Source organism: Phascolarctos cinereus, unplaced genomic scaffold, assembly GCF_003287225.1.
Source record: "Phascolarctos cinereus isolate Bilbo 61053 unplaced genomic scaffold, phaCin_HiC Scaffold_8;HRSCAF=390, whole genome shotgun sequence".
NCBI classification, from domain to species: domain Eukaryota; kingdom Metazoa; phylum Chordata; class Mammalia; order Diprotodontia; family Phascolarctidae; genus Phascolarctos; species Phascolarctos cinereus.
Window position 1 is genome coordinate 1,269,420 of NW_027556291.1, and position 19,900 is coordinate 1,289,319.

Here is a 19,900-nt window from a genome sequence, read left to right on the forward strand (position 1 = left end):
CCAGCTGCTTCCCCCCATTCCCTTGTTTACAGAGATGTCTACTCACGCACCCTCATTATGTGAGATGATTTTCCCTTCCCCTGCCTTCCCATCCTCCAGGGTATGACTCTGCTCTTTCCATTAAGTTCATCAAGACATAAGAGAACCATTCTAGGGCTTGGCTAGTCGGACTCCCTCTATCATCCCTGATGATAGTTTAGATGGGACATATCCCCTTTCCCCACATTTGAAGGTAAGCAGTTATCCTTGCCCTCTATTCATGTTCATTTGCGTTTACCTTTTTTGTTTCTCTTCACTCCTGGCCTTTTTCATCAGGAGTGCTTGGAAATCCTCTATTTCACTGAAGGTCCATTTCCTCCCTCCCCACCCCCACCTGCAGCATTATACTCAGTTTTACTAGGTAAGTTATTCTTGGCCATAAAGTCCATATCCTTTGCCTTCTGGAATATCATATTCCAAGTTCTCTGCCCCTTTAGAGTGGTGGCTGCTAAATCCTGTATGATCCTGACTCTGACATGTCTCCTCAGTACTTAGTTTTTTTCTTTCTGGCTACTTGCAACATTTTTTCTTTGATCTGGAAACTTTGAGGTTTGGCTATGATGTCCCTGGGAGTTTTCCTTTTTTCATGAGGTGGTCATCAGATTCTATTTCCACTTTGCTCCCTGGTTCTAAGAGATTATTTGGGCAGTTTTCTTTTAAGATTTCTTAAAGTATAATGAATGGAATAAATTCATGGAAGTCCGGTACGCCAGTGATTCTTGATTTTTTTCTTCTCAATCTGTTTTCTAGGTCACTTGGTTTTGCTCCGAGATACCTTACATTTTCTTCTATTTTTTTTTCAGTCGCTCGACATGGTTTTAATATTTCTCATTGCCTCATGGAGTCATTGGCCAAATTTTCAGGGTGTTTGTTACTTGGGCAGGCTTCATACCTCTTGCATCAAGCTGTTAATCACCTTTCCAATTATTTCTTCCATAGCTTTCATAGCTTTTCCAATTTTTCCTCTAGCACTCTCATTTCATGGATAAAAAGATTTTTTAACTGTTTAAAAACTTTTGCTTTCTCTTTTCCAGCAATTCTGGTTCAATGTGTGCCTGAGCTGTGTTTTCTTTCTGAGGTTTTACCTGTAGATGTTTTGGGGTCATTCTCTTCCTCTACGCCTATGTCTTCAGCATCCCCACCACAATATCTCATGGTGGGCTTCTTTGTGTGTTTGCCCATCCTTCCAGCCTGCTTCCTGACTGCAGACTTGATGGCAGGGCTGGGCTATGTCACACTTGTGGAGGGAATGTCTGGGCTCTTCTCGCTGCTGCTTTCTCCGTGTATTGAGCGTTGGGTTGTTCCAGGATCTCAGGGACAGCTCAGGCTGGGCACCTGCAAGCTTTCAGTGTCCCCAGAGGGGTCTGATCCAGGGCAAAAGCTGATCATGCCTTCCCCTTCCTCCCCCTGGAATGTCACCCCTATGCACAAATCTGTCCTGGGTCTGTATAGTTGATGACAAAGTGGCTGCTGTGGTGCCCTGGCATGGCTTCTCTCTGTATGCCTGGCTACTCCTGGCCCAACCCTCTCTCCACTATCTGTAAACTTCTCAGGCTGTCCCTCTAGGCTGACCTGAGCTGGAATAATGACTCACTGTGACTTTTGCTTGGATTGCCCCCTCACGACTAGGTCCGTATTTTCTAAGTCTCTTTGGAGGAGTTCTTTGGGGGAGCTCAGGGTTTGAGATTAAAGATGCTGAAGGAAGTACAGCCAATATGTACTGCAGGAAGCAGTGATGGGAGCGCACCAATAATGAGATGTGAGGATCAGAGAAGGAATTACATACATGAAGAGGGTAAACTGAAATCAACATAGAAAGGGAGATGGGAGTTAACCTGTGGAAGGCTTTACATGCCAGGTTAAGGACCTGGGGAGCCATTGACTGTTTCGAACAGTCAGTTCTGTGTCTTAGGAGGATAGTTTGAGAAGGGATCAGCTTGAGGCAGATGAGGGCCTGTCCTAGGCTGGAGGATCTCTAAGCTAGACTCTACAAGACTGGGTGACTGATTGGCTTGGAGCACTAAGGTGCTGAACCAGGGGCCTCTAATCTAACCCATGCCCCAAAGAGAACTTCTACAGCCTAACAACCGCTCCTGCAGTCTCCCTCTTCCTTCATTGGTCCTTTTCTCTCTCCCTTCCCTCTCTCTGTCTCTATCTCTGTCTGTGTCTCTGTCTTTTCCACAAGAAGAATGTGAGATGAACTCCCAAGGGGTACCTTTGGTTAATCGCTGCTGCCTTCTCTAAATGTTCAGGAACCAGGGGTTTTGCCAGGAATAGAAGCAGAGCAGGTGACATAAGCTCTACCAGGTTCTGTTTTACCTGGGCAATGATGAGAGTGACAGGGTGGAATAACTCATATAAAGTGCTTTGTAGAGTTCTGTCTAAATGTGAGCTCTGATCATTAGTAGGTGTTCATGGAAACGGGCTCTTCCAGGCTACCCTCATCCCAGCCAGTTTCAATCCGAATGCATGTTCCATTTTCCTCTCTTAAGGAGGAAAATTCCCATGAAAACCTCAGGTGAGAGACACCCTTTTGCCCTCTTGGAAAAATTAAATTGGGAGTGGGGTGGGGAGGGGCAGGAGTAGAAAGCTCATGGACAGGAATGAGGTGGGAGAAGCCTGTAGGGTCATTGGGAGCTAGATTGGGGGCAGCAGCCAGAGAAGTCTGCCTTTTATCCTGGAGCTGAGAGCAGACCCCAGAGGACTGTCCTGGGCAGACTAACTTGGGGAGATGCTTGGAGAGGAGAGGATGGAAACGGGGAGCAGGGGCCGAGAAGGTCACTGCTGCCATTTCATCAGAGCCGAGATTAGGGAGCTGCCTCCTTAGTGCCTAGCATGCATGCATTCCAGAAATGCCCACTGGCTTGAACTGACCCGATGAGAGCTGGTCCTGAACACTTGACTGGGGATTAGTGAGATTGTGCACGTGGATCCAGGAGACTTTGCAATTGATTGGCTACCGTGGGCAGGGGGTGGGGGTGGGGGTGGGGCCAGCAGGTGAGGAAAGGATCAAGGGCGATTCCCAGGTTGGGAACCTCTAGCAACAGAAATAGGTATATTCAGGGGAGTGGGAGGCCTCGAGAGCAGCAGGGCAGTGCCATTGGCTGGCCTGGACTTTGGGAAGATTTTGAGCACATGGATTAGAGGGGGTCATTGCTTGGGGATACCTTCATTATTGGATGATCCCTGAAGATCCAGAGCTTGAGGAATGCCTCATGGGACAATGAGCACTGTCCACCAGCTTGGGCACCCTGGAGATGCGGGGCACGACCCCATTTAGAGGCTCCTAATGCTCTCTTGGGCTACACAGCTCGATTTGGGCCGCCATGACAAGAGCACAAACGACATGTCGAATGACTCGTGGAAACGTTGTTCTAGGCACATTGGGTCTCTGGCATTTGCCTGATCCGCTGGTCTAGGAACTGCCAAGTCAGGGAAGTCAGGGCTCTTTCAGGCCTCCCACTAAGAAAGGACCAATGAGCCCAGCTGAGGACAGGGAGACATTCAGGGGTTGGTGTGGCAAACCTGCCCCAAACGCTCCTTCTCCGCCCTCCTCGAGATGCTTCTGGAGGGCAGCTAGTGGGTCTTAGCCTTCTTGGCCTCTTCCTCTGGCCCTCAGCACAGCCCATGTCGGTGTGTAGTAGGCGAATGAAACTGGAGACACAATGGGCCACACTGGAGGCAATGGCAGGACCCCCTCTGCAGCTTGGTGCCTCCTCCAGGCAGCCCCCTCCCTTCTTCCCACTGAAAGCCCGACCCCAGGCTACAGAAGACACTCTCACCAAAGCAAAGTGCTTCAAGCTTTATTCTTTTACCAGTACAGGAGGCTCCCACGTAGCATAAGCAGAAGAACTTTCAGAAACACGCTAGGAAACAACTGAACCTCAGTCATTAGCGCTAATGTTAGTTATCATCTTGCACACACCTTCAATCACGCTCATTTTGTTTTGCTTTTTTGGCGTTTTTCTCCTTTTTAATTTTTTTTTGCCTGAAAAAAACCAATGTTTATCCTAACTTCTGGGGCCTTTGGCCCCCAGTGACCTGAGAGGCTCAAACAAGTGAATGCATGGGGAGGGGTCAGCTTTGCTCAATAGGGGTGTCCTACGAGGAAAAGGGAAGGCACACGCTCACTTGGTAAGAGATGGTGGCAGGCTTGGGGAAGCAGGGAGCTGGGTGAGAGTCACACAGGTGACTCTGCCCAGCCAAAGGCACTGCAGTGTGACACACATGCTGGGGTTCCGATGCAGGGGCTGTGGGGCAGAGGCCAACTGGCAGGCAGCTATTGTCAACAGGCCTGCTGGGAGCCAAACAGCTCATCCCGTTTGGGCATTAGAAATGGAAGCAAGGGCTGGGGGCAGGGCATGTCTTCAGCTGCTCTTAATGCCTGGGCTCAGTTTTTTTAAAAAACAATCTGTTTTCCCCTTATGGCCCGTGCCCCACGTCCCTGTGTCTGTGGGGAATGATCCCTGATCTCAGGGAAAAGTCAAGTGTCCGCCTGCTACGCTCCCAGTGTCCCAGAGAGCCTAGCAGATGGATTTTTTTTCCTACATGGGGCATTACTCTCCAAACATGGCAAGAAAACGAAAAACCAGCAAGGAAAGGAGCAGTGGCGCTGGAAGGAAGCCATCGGAGCTCCTTCTGCTGGCTCCTTTTGGTCTCAGCCCACCCAGCCCGCCAGCACAGTCAGGACAGATGAAGTGTGACAAGGGCTGAGCCAGGCCAGGGATCCTCACTGGGGCTGATGGGAAAAAGGGCAAGGCCTGGACTTCAGACAAGCCATTCGCGGCCTGGTGGGATGGAAGGGAGCTCAAGGCCTGGGAGTCTTCCATTTGTCTTTGATTCTGTAGGAAGCATCTGGCAGGAACGTGATCAATGTTTCCTGAGCCACTGGTCACCGAGTCTCAAATATGCACACATAAGTATGTGTATACATACATACATACATACATACATGTGTATATACACACATGCATATTGGTCCAATGCTCTCCACTCTAGGCCTTGCTTTAAGGGGGATATCAATTCGGGATGAGCGGTGTCGATCATTTGTACTTCCACAGGACCTGCACCACTGCCACTACCAGCCCTGAATTTGCTCCCCAATGTGCTTCATTGGCACAGCTGGCACACACTGCCCTAGCCTTCAGCTCCCGTTGCCAGGACTCCCAAGGCCGGCCACCCACCTGCCTGAGAAGTGCCTGCTGAAGGGAGACAGACTGGGACCTTTTCTCCGCCTCCCCCCCCCAACCTGTGTGCTTTGTACCGATTCTGGAGCTTGTCCCGGAATCTGAATGGTCCTTGTCAAAAGAGGTGAAAGGAGGCATGCAGTGGCCTGCATGGGTCTGTTCTACCAGATACCCGACTAGAGCTGGCCCTTGGGCTGCATACTCTGTGCACCCTGACAGGATGTATGGAATAGGAAACCTGGTGCCGGACCTCCCTCGACAAGAAAACCTGGCAAGGCATTGTGAGGGGTTCTAGGCCTCTGGGCTCCTTTAGCAGAACCCTGTGAGTGCGTAGGTGGGCAGGCCATCCAGTGTCCAGTGCACAGATGTGGAAGGTTCTGTGAAAGGACGTTGGGCATACCCTCTAGCCCAGTTCACCAGGAAAACCACCATTGGGCCCAGTGTGCCCTGAACTGGTGAGGCAGGGTCATGAGGACCACCGTGTTCCTGACATTGTCTGGTTGGATTTTTGCAACACCTACTTGTTCAAGTAGCAAGGCCAATGGCAAGTGCCATGAAATGGCAAAGGTGCCCAGGTTAGCTTGGGTCAGTTATGATAGAGACTTGGGACTTCCCATCTGGAAGAAAAAGGCGTCTGTGATTTGTAAGCTTCTGGGCTCAGTGTTAGGCCACAGCAATGCCTCTAAAAGCACACAGAGGTGGGGGAGGCGCCATCACACGAGTCCCAGTCAAGCCAGAGATCCACACCAACAGCATCTCCTGCCTATTTTTGTGCTGCTCTAACAACTAAGTTAAGCCCCTCCCCTGTTTCCTATTCCCTCTAGACCTACTTGACTCCCCACCTCCAGCACCAATCCCAAGGAAGGGTATTAAGATAGGTGGCCCCTGGGGTGACTGCCTGCAAGTGACTTGGGCCAGGCCTAGCTCTGCTCCAGGGATTTCCTTCTAGAATGCACTCTTAGGCCCACAGCTCTTCCCCTCATGCCAATACTCTCTCAGAACTGGCAACCTCAAAGCAGCACAAGTGGCTCAGAGCACCTGGCCCAGGGGGTTTGGAGTCAGCTCTGCCTCTTGCCACTCCCCGCGTCACCTTGGCAGAGTCCCTTCCCTTATCTAGGCCTTAGCCAAAGAAGGGGGTTTGGGAAGCTGACCTTAAAAGCTCTGCCCATCTCCAGATCGTTGACTCCTCAAACCTGGCAATGTAGTGATAAACACGTGCCGATGAAATCACGTGGATGTTGGGTCGCCACCCAAATGTCAGGCACCACAAAAGCCCCATCTTTATCACATGCAATGGTCATAGGGTCTTGGCCAAGGTCAAAGCTGGAGATAGGGGCAGGCCAAGAAGCCCCCAAGTTGCCTCTGGGTCTCTAGATGCCCCCTCTCTTTCCTGGAACTCTAGAGACAGCAGCAGCTTGGGGCCTAGATGGAGTCATTCTGGAGCTGAAAAGCCCATGCAGAGGCCTCCTCCTGGGGCTTTGCTATTAGACATTTTTAGCATATCTTTTGGGGGACAAAAATGGGATGTGGTGAGGTAGACCCCAAAGAGGATGATGATACCCTCAAACCCGAGCTTTTCCGTGTGCACTTCCCCAAACCAGCAAAGCCGAGCTGAGTGGTGTGAGCTGCCTTCAAATGGGAAATGGGAAAGAAGAGCAGGGGCTGAGCCGTTAGTACAGGAGGAACGGTCAGGCGGGGGGATCTCTGGAGTCCTCCTGTGTGCCAGGAGAACGCCCCTACTTCTGGTGCCGCTTTATGTGCAGGTTCAGGTGGTCCGAGCGGGAGAAGCAACGGTCACAGGTGGCACATCTGAACGGCTTGACTCCGGTGTGCTTGCGGTAATGTCGGGTAAGCTCATCTGAGCGGGCAAAGTGCCAGTCACACCCATCCCAGGAACACTTGTACGGTTTTTCACCTGGAGAGGGGGAGAGATGGGAAGGGAGGGGGAGAGAGACAGACAGAGAGATCAAAATGGAAGATGAACCCAGGCTGACTTCGGTCAATCCTCTGACGACTGCCACCTGCGCCCTGGATGACAAGTGACTTCGGGCAAGTCATTGAATCTGGTCCCCACTTTTCTTCTCAGTAAAATAAGGGGACTGGGCCACAGGAGCTTTGAGTCCCTGCCCGGGCCTTAATCCATGACCCTTAGATCCCAGCTTGTCAAGAGGCCTTTATCAAGCCTCAGCCTGCGGATTAGATACAAAGAGAAAACTGAGGCAGTCCCTACCACCTCATCAAGGAAAGGGACGGCCCGTCCATGTCTGGGTATCTAGGGGGTGAAGCCAAGCTTGGTACAGGGGACTAGGGAGGCACTAACAGCTGGGGCTCTAGGGATGTCCCCTCCCCCCCCTCCAGAGGGGACACTGACCGGACCCTCCAAGGGCAGTGAGGAGACTGGGAATGGAGAGCCCTGGCTGAGGGTTGGGGAAAGGCCACCAGCTGGCTAGGCCCCAGAGTGCATGAAGGGGAGTTGTGGAATGAGGCCAGCCTGGGAAGGGCTAAACCCAGAGTCAGCAGGGGTGTGTAGTCACATCTCTGACGGCTTTGGGGAGACTACAGGTGAGAGGGCACCAGGGCCTGACCAAGAGCCGGCTGGGGAGATGAGTGGGGGTAATAAATGGGGACCAGGGGAGGCCTGCATCATTCCTCTCCAATAAATTATTACAGGAAGAGGGGCAGCGGAGGTGGGCAGGCGACAGGCACTCAGGTGAGCGCTCTGGCCAAAGGAGGCTGTGTCAGAACAGAGGGCCATGGGGCAGGCCAGGCTGGGGAACGGAAGCTTGGCCTTCAGTCTGCAGGTCCCGAAGGCTAAAACCTCATCTTGGCCCAAGGAACATGGCATCTCAGCTGCCAAGGGAAGCCTAAGACAGACAGGCACAAACAAATGCCATACCTGCTCCTTGGGGAGTGGGTGGAGGGAGAAGGGAACAGACATTTAGATGGCTCCTACTACGTGCCAGGAAATGTGTTAAGCACGTTATCCACATCTCACTGGCGCCTTACAATAACCCTGGCAGGTAGGGGCTGTTATCATCCCTATTTTTATGCTTGGGGAAACTGAGACAGACTGCAGTAAAGTGACTTGTCCAGGGTCACTCAAGTGGTAAGTGTCTGAGGCTAGATCTGAATCCAGGTCTGTCTGCTGACATTCTCTGTTCCAGGCCACCTGGGCACACAGCCACACTGTCAAGCTCGGGGAACCTTCCTGGAGCTCCTCCAACCCTGGGGTCCATGTGGTACAGGGCTTCCTGGCACAGGCATCTGCCAGCCTCCTCCCTATGCCCTGCTGAACACCTTGGGCACTCCTGCGGCCAAAGGGCACGTCTAAGGCCTCCCTGCGTGGGCCACTGGTCTGAGACCTTTCGAGTACTGGACTCACTGTTCTCATCTGTTCAAAAGGGCCCAGTGCACCTTCCTCCCGGGAGCCAGGGCAGGCCCCACTGGAAGAATATGTGGCAAGGCTCCCAGGAAGGCCAGCCCCCTAGCCTCCTGCCTGGGCCAGGCCCTCCAGAGCTTGAGGCTGTAACCCTGGAGAAGCTGGGGGTGGGGCAGGGAGGTCCCCCCCATGAACAAGTGAATAAGCACAGTCAGAGGGACTGGCCAAAGGGTAAGGGTGGAGGGGGCAGCCTCGGAGAGAAGGAGCTGGCACTGGGGGGAGGGGCAAGACGGCCCAGCCAGCTGCCCGGGATAACGGTATCTCAGCAGAGAAATGGAGGACAGCTGGGCCCTTCCAGGTGAGGCAGGCTCTTGCCTCCCTTTCCAGTGGAACTTGCATATTACTCCCCTTCACACACTCCATGTTTCAGCCTAAATGGTCGCCTTTTCTCTGCATTCTTACCTCCATCCCTTTGCCTGGGCTGGGCTGGGGCCTGGGCCTGGGCTGAGCTGAGACTGAGCTGGGCTGGGGCCAGGACTGGGCCTGAGCTGGGGCTGAGCCTGAGCTGGGGCCAGGACTGGGCCAGGACTGGGCCTGGGCTGGGCCTGGGCTGGGCTGGGGCCAGGACTGGGCCTGGGCTGGCGCCAGGATTGGCTTTGCTGAGGAGGGTGTGGTCCCCTCCAATATTAGTCCTGGCCTCAAACAGCCTCCCTAGAGGTGAGAGAATGGTCAGAATCCATGACCTTGAGGTGCATATCGCTATGAATATTTGCCATTTCTATGGCCAGTGAGAAACAGCTAGACAGCATGTCCAGCACACACTCAAGTGTAGTGTACACCCCCCCCCCCAACCCCATGCATGTTTCTCAAGCCAGCCCTATATACTGACATGCAGGAGCAGGTTCCCAGAGCAAGTTCTGGCCTTGCACACCCATGCTTGCACACATACACATTTGGGTGTCCCTGGGCACACACATGGATGCAGACTGCAGTGCTGAGACAACAGTACTCCTGGGCAGCTTTTGGCCCTGGCATGCACATCCTCCTCAGCCCCCAAGACGACACCGAACCCACCCAGGCACAGCTGGTATACTTGAGCTCCTCAACATGGCCAGCTGTGGAGCTGCAACGTTACAGAGAACAAGGGATGAGAAACAAAAGGGAGCAGCCCCCTCCCCCAGCCCCCCCAGGAAGGAAGGAGAGCACATGCCACTTCGATCAGACAGCACAAGGCCTACTCATGGTGGGGTAGGGGAGGAGGCCCTTGGAGGAGGCTGGGCAGGCCAGGAGGATGCACACTCAGACAAAACAGGTCTTCAGCTCACCAGAGGGCCTGAGAAGGCCTCAGGCCTCTGGGATGCCATGATCCACAGAGAACATTCTGGTGCTTTCCAGTGTGCCCCCTTCAGCTGGGGCATTGTTTGTGTCAGGTGAGCTGTGCTTGGGTGGGAGCTCACAGCTCCAATACAAACGTTTTCCATTGTCCCTGGACCAGCAGCCTTCACTCAGACAACTGGCATCTGGCTCCCAGAGAGGTGGCAAGGGCTGGGGCAGTGATCTGGGGCTCACGTTGGCAGCTGGGCCATGGGAGGTGGCTGGTGAATCCAGGCTTCCTCTCCCCCCCCCCCACTCTATTCTGGGCCTGCAGTGTCTAGGGGCAGCGAGTGCCTTCTGACCTGTTCTGCACACAGAGGGAGAATCCTGAGAGCAGCAGCAAAACTTACACACACGAAGCCACTTATTTAAAGTTTCTTTCATCAGTCAAGGAGGGCGCTGGGCATCAGCTGCCATTTCCCAAGGCCCCCAAGCTGGTTCCCTTGGGGTTCTGGGCTCACCTGACTGGACCCACACCTTAGGGAGATCACTTTGGAGTAGAGTGTGTGTGTGTGGGGGGAGACTGGAGGCAGGCAGACCCCCAGTAGCTATTGCAAGTGTGTGGTGATGAGGGCCTGCAGCGTCAGAGGGGGGAGGTGCTGCAGAGGGCAAAGATTAGCCAGGGGGCAGGAGGGGGTCAGAGTAGGGGGACCAAGGATGAGGTGCGCATTAGGAGCCTGGGGGACTGAGAGGATGGTGGTACCTTTGACTGGGAACTTAGTGAGAAGGAGGTGGTTTTGCAGGGAAAGAGAATGAGTTGTGTTTTGGACAAGATGAGATTAAGATGTCTCCTGGACATCCAGTTCAAGATGTCTGACAGGCAGATGGAGATGCATGACTGGAGGTCAGCAGAGCTGATGACATCACCCAGTGAAGTAGTACAGAGGGAGGAGAGCAGAGGGCCCAGGACAGAATCCCAAGAGGTACCTATGGTTAGAGGACGTGATCTGGAGGAACCAGCAAAGAAGACAGAGAAGGAGTGCTCAGAGGGGGAGGAGGAGAATGGAGGGGTTGTCCCCAAAACTTTGAGAGTATTAAGGGAAAGAAGATGAACTATAGTGTCAAAGGGTTCAGGGAGGTCAGGAAAGATGAGGATTTAGGAAAATCCCTCAGATATGGCAACGTAGAAATAACTGGCAACTTTTTTTGTTTTGTTTCGTTTTGTTTTTGGTGAGGCAACGGGCTTAAGTGACTTGCCCAGGGTCACACAGCTAGTAACTGTCAAGTGTCTGAGGCCAGATATGAACTCCTGACTCTAGAGGCAGTGCTCTCTCTATCCATTGCGCCACCTAGCTGCCCCAATAACTGGTAACTTTGGAGAGAGCAGTTTTCATTGAATGCTAAGGTCAGAAGCCAGACTGTAGATACTTAATAATGGGAAGAAATGGCAGCCCCTATTGTAGATGGTCTTCTTAAGGAGATTATCCACAAAAAAGGAGAAAAGTTATGGGATGACAGGTAGCAAGGCTGGATGGATCAAGTAAGGAATGGGGGAGACATGACTGTGTTTGGAAGCAGTAGAGAAGCAGCCAAGAGACAGGAAGAGATTGAAGATGAGAGAGAGGATGAGAGAGAGAGAGACTGAGAGGCATACACAGAGAGACAGAGAGACACCAGAAGCCAAACCAGACTGTAGCAGCTCAGCCTCCCATGTGTCGCCCGTGACCATCATCCCATTCACTTGGGCAAATTGGGGCTCGAGCTCATTCCCCCATCAGCAGCTTTCCAAAGCTCCTGTGCTCCACCCTTAGCCGCCCAAGTCTCTCTGGAGCTACCATCTTCCCCCTTTCTCTCTGATCACCGTGGTTTGTGTTTGTCTTGAAAACTTCTTTCCTTATAGCATCTCATTCCAACTTTTCTTGTAGAATTATAGATTATGGGATCCTTCCTCTCATGTTTCTGAATTCTTAAAAGTTAAGAGAGCATAACAGATGACGCCTGGCTATAGTGTATCTGAATTCTTTGTAAAAGCAGGGGGCAGTGTAAAAGGACAGAGCCAGGTGGCACTCCACTGGAGACTTCTATAGTCACACTGAGCACCTTGTGCTGGCCACTGCCCCATGCCGGCTGTTTCCGTGTGCTTGCCGAGGGAAGCACCTCTTTAATTACAGGCTCCAGGGATGGACAGACAGCAAGACTAGTGGGCTCAGATGACTGAAATCTACCGTCTTCCTTCCTGGCGCATTCCAAGTCCCCAACATCACCTTCTGTTCTTGGGCCAGATCTCATCTCTCCCAGACCCTCTGAGTCACTGGGCCTCACCAGCGATAGGTGGCAATAGGCACAGGTGGCAAAGGCAAAAGTAAATGTAGGAGGTTATCTGGGTAGCAATGCTTATGCCCCCCAACCACCACAGGGCGTGTGTGTGCATGCATATACATACACGTACATGTACACACACACACACACACACACACACACACACACACACACACCTGCCCAGTCACTAAATTGTGAGAACATTCCTCAAGCCCTTACCAGACCTGGCTCTGCCCTGCCCCCATGGCCATCTGCACTTGGACCCATCTGATTTAGACGGCGTCCACACATGACCAAAAACCACCATTTGGTTCTGTCAATTCAACAAGAAACAGCAATGATCCCCAAACCCAGCAACGGTCACAAGCTTATACCATGTGCGTCTTGGTGACTGGGTTGAACGTTGTAACCCACCCACCATGGTCCAAGGACCAAAGGCCTGCACACCAGAGGCAGAGCCAGAGTCGGCTGGCCTCCTGGCAGCAGGCTTTGGCACCCATTCAGAGGAGCTGATAATAACAGGGACAGAAGTGAGGCCAAGCATCAAAGATGGAAGGCAGTGCTCAGCCCTGCCCCCTCCCCCCTCGGCCTTGCCTCTCTCTTGGCCCTGCCTCTCCTGCTGGCCTTCTTCCTCTCTCCATCTGCCCCTTTTTACCTCCTGATGACCTCTGGAAGGTGCATCTCAATAGGAGGTTAAGGGCCAAAGGAATGCATCTTCCAGGGTCGAATTTCAGGCCCATGACGGGCCAATGGGGGAGCTCTTTGGGAGGAGGTACCCGATGCTCATACTGGAGAGGTAGGGTGGTATAGGGAGGAGTCAGGCTGGACCCAGGCTCCACACCCCCCTCAACACTTACTAGTGTGTGACCAACTTAACCAAGCTGCATTTCTCAGTGCTTCCACCTGGCTTCCCAGGTCAGGAAATGGAAGTCCTTCACCACCCTGTTCACCTTCCTCTGACCACGATCCCTCGAAATGACCCCACCACTTCAGAAGTGGCACGACTTGGGAAGCACACAGTTGGACTAAGGCCTCCCCCACTCTTCCACCATTGAATGAGATAATATCTGTAAAGTACTTTGTGAACTTCCAGTGCTATTACTATCCTCTGTGATGCTTTGCAAAGGACTTTCTATTCTAAGTACATCTTGTCCTTGGCCACTATGTCTTTACCCATAAAGGAAAAACAAAGGAGTGAGGTGTAGCTGTTGGTGTCCACCTGCTGGGTGGGCAGCCCACTGAGCTGGGCTATCAAAGCCCAGGTTTTGCAGAGGCTTTGCAGACTGTCAGCGAGCTGGGCCCAGAGCTGAGCCTGCAAGACAGTAAGCTGGACCCACTGGCGTTCGGGCGATGCTTTCGATGCCCTGAGACTGACCCTTACAACTCAAATCCTAACACTCTTTCGTAGATGTTACACGTCTGTGGACGATGGAGCCCCAGAGTCTTGGAAGAACCAAAGTCTGGGCGAGTTTTTAAAGAGCTGTTTGGTAAGTGCTGGCAGAGGCTGGCACAAAAGGGGGCCAGGTTATGTCACACGGTCTATCACATGAGCAGAGCAAGGGGAGAGCTCCCTCCCAGCCGCCAGCCAGCTAGCACCAGGATGGCAAAGTACCTGTGGAGTGGCAGAGCTGGGCGGCACTCTGTACCCCCCTCAGCGAAGCACCAAAGCTGCCCATGAGGAAGGCCATCTCTGTCTTTAGATTCTCTTCACGCCATTCCTCCTGTCGGATTCGAGTGAGGACCAACACAAGGCAATTCTTCCTTCCTGCCTCCTCTCGACATGAAGGAAGGTGTGCTCTAGCAGTGTGGCAGAGGATGGCTAGCCCCTGGAGATTCAGAGACCGAGCCTGACTTCTGTGGGAGAGGCCCCCCTTGGGGAGCACGTCACAACGGAAAATGCCCCTTAGGACACTGGGTAGGTGCCCAACTGCCTGGCAGCGGTCTAGTTCTGTTCTAGCGTGTGCAAAGTACCATGGGACCTCATGACGGCAGCAGGTAGAGTCCACAGCCCAGCCCAAACCCTCTGGCGCCTTGGTGCCTACCTGTATGCGTCCTCTGGTGGGCCTTCAGGTGAGAACTCTTGGTGTAAACCTTAATGCAACCTGAAGGCAAGAGAAGCCAGAGTCACTGTTTGGCTGAGGGGATGGGGAAGGGGGGAGGAGGTGACGGAGCCACAGCAGTTATGGTGAGCACACCCTGGGAACACAAGGTCAGGCCATGAGGCCCCCAAGTTATCCTCCAGCCCTGGCTCTCTCTTGAGTACGTCCTGTATTTCCAGCTGCTACATTCACTGTCCTTGAGTACCAGTGCATGCATACTACTCCCCAGCTCAAGAACCTGGACTGGCTCCCTATTACCTTTAGCTCCAGCCTAAAGGCCTCTGTTCTACTTTCTTTCTTTTAATTCATTTAATTCATTTCAGTTTTCAACATTCACTTTTATAAGATTCTGAGTCCCACATTGTTTTCTCCCTCCCTCCCCTCCCCCCTCCCCAAGACGGCATGCAATCTGACATAGGCTCTCCATGTACAATCATATCAAACATTCTGTTCTACCTCTGTGGCCCTACACCATCTGGCTGTGCAGTCCAGCCAGCCCCTTTCCTTCTCCTAGGACTTCTCCCCACCCCCTTCCCTCTCTCCACACCTTTGCCTCCAGCCTTCTTGCCTCTACTTTCTTCAAGTCCCATTTCAAGTTGCACCTTCTCCAGGGCCTTCCCACGCCTCCTTTCTTCCCTTCTTAATGCTTGTGGCTGTGGCCTTCAGTTGCCCTGGATGGCTTCCTTTGCCATGTGGGGGGGGTCTCACCTCGTAGACCCTAAGGCCGCCAAAGGCCTGTGCTCAACACCGTGCCCCCCCGTACCCTCGAGGTATCCCCACTAATGGCAGCAGTCTAAGGGGATGGCGCTGGCCCTGGACCTGGCAGAGCCTTGGCTTCCAGTGCTGACTCCGACTCATTCCAGCTACGTGGCTCGAGGGCGGGTGTCCTCCCTGCTGGGTCCTGCCAACTCCACTTGGAAAAGGTGAGGATGAGTCTTGCTCTCCCCATCCCAGACCAAGGTCATAGGGAGTAACGTGCCAGCTCGCTCGTGTCTAAGCTCAAACTGGATCAGAGAGGGTTCTTCCCTACCTCTCTCCTGACTTATTCCAGACGTCCGCTGCAAGCCAGGAGTGCCTTTCTGGAACTCCCTAGAGTCAGGCTCGAGCGCCCCCTAGAGCGCAGGAAGGGAGGGAGGGATTACCTGGATAGTCACAGCGATGAGCACGCCTCTTGTCCAGTTCTGGGCTCGGGATGAATCGGGCCGCTTGCAGAATGAGCTGCCCCGGGGAGAGGGTGGTCAGGCCACCGGGGAATGTGGCAATCTGAGGGGGCGGGAGCAGCTGCAGTCCGAAGGCTGTCTCGAAAGATGGGGGGCGCTGATTTTCAGGGCTGCCAGGCTGGGAGCTGGGGGGGGATGGGGGCAGACTGACACTTGGGACAGGGTAGAACTGCCCAGCAAGGTTGACGGCACCTTGCCCTGGGAGGACACTTGGAAAGGACTTCTCCTCTCCCTCGAGCCTTGACGGCTGCTGAAGGATCCCAGTCAGGGAGTTGCCTGCTGCTAGACTGATGCCATTCAGGCCACTGAAGGCAGTGGCACTGCTCACTGATGGCATGGCCATGGAGACATCGATGCCCATGCCGGCCCCGGCCGGCGGCATCTGGCACAACTGGGCTGCCTGCAGTCCAGCAGCCGTAGGCATCTCTCCAGGCAGCTCCTGCTTAATGAAGATGTTACTCACAGCCATAGGTTGTGGAACGCTGAAGACGCTGGTGAAATCTGGCAGGGTTGGTGGGGAAGGAATGATGGTGGGGCAGGCCTGCGCAAAGCTGGTGCTGGGCTCGCTTTTGATCTGAGGGAAGACTGCCAAGGCCTTGGGAGTGCCATAGCAAGTATTTTCAGGAAGGAGCACGTTGATGTTGACGCTGTATGGAGTAGGGGAGGACTTGTCCATGGCCAAGAACTCATCTTCCACAAAAGCGCCTTGCAGACGGTAATTCTTTTCCACAATCGCAGGCTCCAGGGACACCTGTTTGGACAAAAGTTTGTCACTTGGAGCAGATCCAGGGAAAAGCTCATGGCTACGGTGGGGAAAGGAAAGGAAGAGGGGGAGCGAGGAAATCTTCAAAGTCTGCTGTAGTGGAACCCAGTGGGCAGGCAGGCAGGGCTCGGGGCAGAAGACCCCATCTGGCGACTGCCTCCACAGAGAAAGTCCAAAGCTCGTCAAGGCTTCTGGATTTCCCGTGGTAGCACTCAGCACAGTGTTTGGTACACAAGGAAGCCCTTCTCTCAACTGAGAAGCAACATCGTGTGAGCAGCAGGACCAGCAGTGGACTTGGGGTCAGGAGGCCTTTGTGGGCGCAGGTTTTACCCTTGGGAGCCTTAGGCTGTTCCCCTGCAAGATGGACATAATGACTGGAGCAGTGCCCACCTCCTAGAGTTGTGCCCAGAGGTAGAAGGGACCTTAGACGTTAACTGGGCTCATGCTTCTTGAGCTTTCGTCTAGATGAGCAAGTGAAGTGAACCGCCCAGGGTCACAATTAGTCAGTCAGGGGGGTTTTGGCTTCAGGTGTTCCTAATTCTGAGTCCCAGGTCCTAGTCATGAAGCTGTAACGATGGCTTATATGTTTATATGTCTATTTGGAAACCAGATGAGTAAACATGTAGGCCGTTGTTAGGAGAAAACATGGGAGAAGCTGATAATGTATAATGAGGTGTGTCCTGGGCCAAATCTCCAAATCTGCTTCTGGGTAAATCTCTTAACCTCTCTATGGGCCTCAGTTTCCTTATTTGTAAAAGGAGACTTGATGGTCTCTATCAGATCTTTGATCTGAGGATTAAAATGCCAAATTAACATGGGAGTCATGGTCTGGGATGATTTTCAGGGCTATCCCAAATGATTGAAGCCTGCTAAGGACATCCTTGTACCCAAGAAGTATCTTCTCTCCATCTCTCTGTGTCAGCAGGAATAACCCCCCCCACCCCCCCACCCCCACCAAGGCAAGTGACCAACACTAACCCGCAGCTGACAGTTCAGTTGCTCCAAACCTGCAGAAGCTCCCAGTGGGCTAACAGTGACTGAGTCCAGCAGCCATCTAGAGAAACTGAACCACATGTGAGCCAACAGACCCAGACCTGGGTCAGGAACACGCAGACATCTGGGGAGGAGGATAGGGAGCAGACCCCTCCCCAGATCATACCATGTCAGAAGTACCAAACACATGCAGGCCCCCACACGGGGTTGGAAAGGAGCAGAAAGACACAACAGACCTTCTCCCCAGAAGCCTGGCAGAGCCCAGCCTTAACATCCAGTCTAAAGTCAGGACACAGACTGGAAGAATGAGCAAACAAAAGAACCCAACCATGAAGAGCTAGTACAAGGACAGAGACACTCAAAGCATAATCCCAGAAGATAATGAGCAACTTGAAAACATCTGCAAGAAAATCCACAGAGAAAAACACGGCTGGGACACAAGGCCAGCAAAAATTCCTAAAAGAGGAGCTGAAGAAAGATGATTTTAAAATGATTTTAAAAACCAAATGAGAGCAAGAGGGACAAATGTAAAAACTGACCAATCAATGGGGAATAGAGGTAAGAAAAAACTTCACTAAAAAATAACTCTCTGAACATTAGAATTGGCCAGACGGAAGCCAGTGACTGCATGAGACACCAAGAAATAATAAAGCAAAGTCAAAAGACTAAAAAAAAGGAAGAAAATTTGAAGTACCTAATAGGAAAAACAAATAACCTGGGAAACAGATTGAAGAGAAATAATTTAAGAATCATCAGACTACCTGAAGGTCAGGGGCAAAATAAGAGCTTAGAAATTCTATTTCAGGAAATCATAAAAGAAACTACCTAGAGCTTTCAGAACCAGAGAATAAAGTGGAAATGGAGATAATCTGCCAGTCACCTCCTGAAAGAGGAAAAAGGAAGACTCTCTCTCCTTTCCCTAAATCTGTTTCCCCTTATTTTTTTCTTTCTCTCTTTCTCCTGGCCCACCCTCTCTCTCCCCTCTACAGGTGGTCATAACCGCCCTGGGCAGGCAGCGTAACCACAGCTATCATTATCCCATTTTTCAGATGGTTAAATAATAAGTTAAAAAAAAAAGATTTCTGAGCTTTTTTTTTTCCTTGCCCCCACCCCACTCTCACCATTCCTCTTCCATAAAATGATGGTCACTGAGATGCCAACTGTCCCCATGGAGATGACAGCCTACTTGGGGTCTCTGTGACCTGCCCAATTTGGGGCCAAAGCTAGCCACCTTACCTCACAGAGACCACAGAGGTCTGGAGGCAGAACCTTGGCACTGAGCTGGAGGAGAGCTCTTAAAATGGAGTCTAGCCACAGAAAAGTAGTCACATGATCCACAAGGGGGAGGCAGGGAGCAACTTCCCGTGCAACACCAACAGCCACCAGCAGGGGGGCACTGTGGCCACAAAATGGAGGACCCAGTGGGTGGGTGACATTGAGACATTTGAGATTTGGCCAGACTGAGTCAGTGAGACCTGAGGTCCTAGTACAGGTCCCAAGAAACAGCTCAGATCAGCATCCTTTCCTCTCAAAATACCAAGATGATCCCCCACCATTAGGCTTCCATCTTTTTGAGCTCAGAGACTTATAATATTGACACGACCACACCCTCCAAATCCTTGCCTCAGCTCCACGTTCCTCAGCCTCTTCCCCCTTTTATGTTATAGAAACACTGGCTGTAAATAGATTAGGACAAAGTCAGAGACAGAGGGCAGCCTGTGGTAATGACCATCCTTAGCCCCATGGCTGGCAGAGGGCAGAGGCACATTCTTGTTTTTAATTTTATTTATTTATTTATTTATTTTGGTGAGGGTTAAGTGCCTTGCCAAGGATCACACAACTAGTGTCAAGTGTCTGAGGTTGCATTTGAACTCAGGTCCTCCTGACTCCAAGGCTGGAGCTCTATCCACTGCGCCACTAGCTGCCCTAACAGAGGCACATTCTTGCCCATACTAGCAGGAGGGGAAGGGGTAGCAGTAACCTCCAGCATCCTACCAACGGAACTCTCACCCAACCCTCAAAACAGACAGGCATCCACCTACCCCCACCCCCTCCTCAGCCTGAACCATCATGCTCCAAAGGCATCACCCCACCCTAACGAGGGACAGCTTGTCCTACCTCCAGTGCAAGGGTCCTCTAAAGTAGAGTGATGCTGCCGTGAATGGAGTCAGGAAGACTCATCTTCTCGAATTCAAATCTGGCTTCAGATACTTCCTAGCTGTATGACTCTAGGCAAGTCCCTGAACCCTGTTGGCCTCACTTTCCTCACTTGTAAAATGAGCTGGAGAAGGGAATGGCAAACCTCTCCAGGATCTTTGCCAAGAAAGCCCTAAACGGGGTCCTGGAGAGTGGGACATGGCTGAAAACGACTGACCAACCCCAAAGGGAAGTGCAGCCTCTAGAAGGGCTAGCCTGACGAACACAACACTTAATGCACAGTCACGTGACAGGGCTTGGTCCAAGAGGGCCAAAGCAGGAGCCAATGGGGCACTGGGGAGCAGTTACGAGGAGGCCAATTTTATTTCAAAATAAGGAATAACTTCCTTCCAATCCAACGTGTGCCCAAATTAAACCAGCTGGCTGAGAAA

General features: G+C 52.4%; 1 protein-coding gene across 1 annotated transcript in view; it reads right to left on the reverse strand.

Annotated features, from left to right (window-relative positions):
* Positions 1-3,826: 3,826 nt before the first annotated feature.
* LOC110201108 (Krueppel-like factor 5) overlaps positions 3,827-19,900 on the reverse strand; it is a 29,873-nt gene continuing 13,799 nt past the window's right edge. The window contains exons 2-4 of the mRNA XM_020976633.2: positions 15,479-16,307; positions 14,280-14,339; positions 3,827-7,140 (exon numbers count right to left, since the gene is read on the reverse strand). Coding sequence (XP_020832292.1) covers positions 6,962-7,140; positions 14,280-14,339; positions 15,479-16,307 — 1,068 coding nt within the window. The 3' untranslated portion in view covers positions 3,827-6,961. The remainder of the gene's footprint in view (positions 7,141-14,279; positions 14,340-15,478; positions 16,308-19,900) is intronic.